The following is a 3,142-nucleotide window of genomic DNA, read 5'->3' as shown; positions in this document are numbered from 1 at the left end:
TTCAGCCCTGCGCTACCCTCTTGCTCGCACACGACCCCGCACTGCCCCCTCGCTCGCACACAGCCCCGTGCTGCCCCCTTGCTCACGCACCAGGCACAGGAGCCACAGGGTCTCCCAAGCAGCCTCCTCCCAGCACCGCCGGGATCCCTGGTGAGGCGCCAGGACGGTGCCGAGCGGGAGCGCTGGGAAGCGCCGGGGGCGGCCACCTGCCCCGGCCACGCAGCCGGGCAAGGTACAGGCAGCAGAGCAGGAAGCGGGAGCCGCAGCGCCCGGCTCTGCCCCGCGCCGCACACGCCGCTCTCCTCCCGGCCGCAGCGGCTCCGCCGCCGGAGCGGCTCCGTGCGGAGCACCGGGAAGCGCCGGGGGCAGCGACATGGGGGTGGCGGCGTCGCTGGCGCTGCCGCAGCCCGCGGGGCCGCACGGCGTGGGCTGTGCCGACGTCATGGTGGGCCGCACGCGCCAGGTAGGGCCGGGGCTCCCGCCGCTCCCCGCTCGCTGCCGGGGCCCTGCGGGGAGATCCCGGGCGCCTCCCGGCCCCGCGTCCCGTCTCTCCCACAGGGCCTTTTCTTCCGGCTCTACTACCCGTGCGAGCCCCGCGCTGAGGCCACGCAGCCGCTCTGGATCCCGCGCTCCGAGTACTGCGGCGGCCTGGCCGACGTGAGCAGCCGCAGCCGCTGGTGGTTCGCGCCGCTGCTCAGAGCCACCTTAGGTGAGGGGACCGCGGGGACCGTTTGTCCATCCTGGAGCCCCAGGTAGTTTGGGGCTTTTTCTTCCCCTTTCTTGGAGCATCCCTGCCCAATCCGCGTGTCTTCCGCAGGCAGCTTCCGCGTGCCGCTCAGCTGGAACGGCCCCTTCAAGCCCAGCAGCGCCAAGTACCCCCTGATCATCTTCTCCCACGGCCTGGGCACGTTCCGGTGAGGGGGCCGCTCCGCGCGCCCCGCTCCCGGGCACGGCCCCGCTCCGGCCGGGATGGTGCCGGAATGCCGCCGGCATCGCCGCCTCCTGCCCCCGCAGCACCGTGTACTCGGCCATGTGCGCGGAGCTGGCGTCCCGCGGCTTCGTGGTGGCGGCGCTGGAGCACAGGTTGGCACCGCGCGCCCCGGCGCCCGCTCCCGCCCTGCCGCCCTCCGGAGCGCCCGCCGCAGCCGCCGTCCTCTCGCCGCCGCAGGGATCATTCCGCCTCCGCCACCTATTTCTGCGCTGGGGAGGCCGGCGAGGAGCTGCGGGAGGAGTGGATCCCCTACGAACGGGTGCCCCCTGGACAGAAGGAATTTTATTTCCGGAATAAGCAGGTACCGGGTTCAGGAACAATCCCAGCCTGAGGCAGCTCCCCCAGGAGCCAGGCTGGGGCTCGCTCTGGTTCTGGCCCTGCTGGATGCTGGACTTTATCCACCGCTTGGCAAGAAACGGACTTTCCCCCAGCGGCAGCGAGGCCCGGAGTTGTCCCCTGACCTGCCAGGTCCTCTGCTGGTGGCAGCTTGGGGACACCGGGGACAGCAGCCTCCGGGGAGGCTCTGGCCCTTGGTTCGCAGGATGGAGGCACCGGGTTAACCGGGGAGGGGGCCCCTCTCGCTCCAGCTTCACCAGCGAGCGGACGAATGCGTGCGGGCGCTGCGGCTCTTCGAGGACGTCAGCCGCGGGCGGGCGGCCCCGAACGTCCTGCCCGGCGGCTTCGACCTGTCCGTGCTGCAGGTGCGGGTCCCTCCGCGCTGCGAGTGTTCCCGGGGGCTCAGGGTGCCAGCGAGGGGGGTGTTTTGGGGGCAGGATCAGCCCTTGCCTTTTTCTCCCCCGCCGGAGAAGCTCCGGCTTTTCCTTTCCCGCTTGGGGCCCTTCTGCAGCAAGCGGGAGCTCCTCTCGCCTTCTCCGTTGCGCAGGACAGCGTCGACGTGAGCAAAGCGGCTGTCATGGGACACTCGTTCGGCGCGGTGACGGCGGTGCTGGCCACGGTGAAGGAGCCGCGTTTCGGGTGAGGAGCTGGGGCCGGGCGCGCGGGCCGCGCCGGGCGCCGCGGGGCCGGCAGCCCGTGCAGCCGCCCGTGCCGCCGCAGCTGCGCCATCGCCCTCGACGCCTGGATGTTCCCGCTGGAGCACGCGCGCTACCCGGACGTGAGCAAGCCCGTGCTCTTCATCAACAACGAGACGTTCCAGACGCCGGAGAGCATGGCCAGGATCAGGCGGCTCAGCTCCAGGAACGGCGACACGAAGGTGGTCACCATCCTGTGAGTGGCATCTGCTCGGCAGCGGGAGCCGCAGGAAGGGACACGGAGCAGGTCCTGTCCGCGCCGGCCGGCCTCTCCACAGCCCTCCCTTCCCCTCCTCAGCGGATCCGTGCACCAGAGCCAGTCTGACATCACCTTCCTGACTGGGAGGTTCGTCAACCGCATCCTCACCACGAGGGGCACCCTCGACCCGCACAAGGCCTTGGACATCACGTGCCAGGCGGCGCTGGCCTTCCTGCAGAGGCACCTCGGTAGGACATGGGCTGCAGGACACACGGTTGGCGGCACTTGGGAGGGCTCGGGAGCGCCCCGGGCACAGGGGGTTAACAGGAGGCCGTGGCCTCCGTGCGGCCCGGCCTCGATGCTTCCTGTCCCATGGGGAGAGTCACCTCCTGGCCTTGGAGGCAGCCGGGCTACCGTCTCCCAAGCCAGGGAGCCGACGTTGCCCTTTGCCTAAGGCTCCTGGAAAGTTTTGCTGCCCAAGGCAGATACATCCAGCGGCTCCTTTTCTTGCACACACGGGGCCTGGCCAGCCTGGTAAGTGCTGGAATAACCCTGTGATCTGCCCTGCCCAGACCTGAACGAGGACTTTGATCAGTGGGACCAGCTCCTCGAGGGCATCGGTGACTCGGTCGTGGCAGACGCTCCTTTGCCCCGCTCCAACCTCTAGCCTGCTGCCCGCGGAGCCGGCACCGCGAGAGCCACCGCTTCTTCCACCCGTACCCACCCTCCAAAGCGCCGGAGGTGCCAGAGAGGAGCAGGGCCTGGGGATGGCCCCTGTGGGACGCTGGCATCCGCATCTCCTTGCTGCGGAGCTCACCGAGGGTGCCACGAACCCCAGGGCTCACAGCGGGGCTGCTCTGTGCCACAGGAGCTGAGTGCGGATCGAAGGGAATAAAGTCCCTGGAGGCGAGCAAAAACTGA

The 3,142-nt window shown here is 70.1% G+C and overlaps 1 protein-coding gene across 1 annotated transcript; it reads left to right on the top strand.

Annotated features, from left to right (window-relative positions):
• Positions 1-373: 373 nt before the first annotated feature.
• PAFAH2 (platelet activating factor acetylhydrolase 2) lies at positions 374-2,925 on the top strand. Its single transcript, XM_088531137.1, has 10 exons — positions 374-463; positions 559-709; positions 818-914; positions 1,015-1,083; positions 1,169-1,292; positions 1,579-1,692; positions 1,875-1,966; positions 2,048-2,218; positions 2,321-2,469; positions 2,794-2,925. The coding sequence occupies exons 1-10, from the start codon at positions 374-376 to the stop codon at positions 2,886-2,888; spliced, it is 1,152 nt and encodes a 383-aa protein (XP_088387263.1). The 3' UTR covers positions 2,889-2,925.
• Positions 2,926-3,142: the final 217 nt, after the last annotated feature.

The sequence above is a fragment of the Tinamus guttatus genome, unplaced genomic scaffold, assembly GCF_059628265.1.
Source record: "Tinamus guttatus ecotype Peru unplaced genomic scaffold, ASM5962826v1 Tinamus_guttatus_pri_ptg000397l, whole genome shotgun sequence".
Lineage (NCBI taxonomy): Eukaryota > Metazoa > Chordata > Aves > Tinamiformes > Tinamidae > Tinamus > Tinamus guttatus.
The sequence above is the reverse complement of the archived record's forward strand: the minus strand, read 5'-3'. Positions and strand labels throughout refer to the sequence as shown.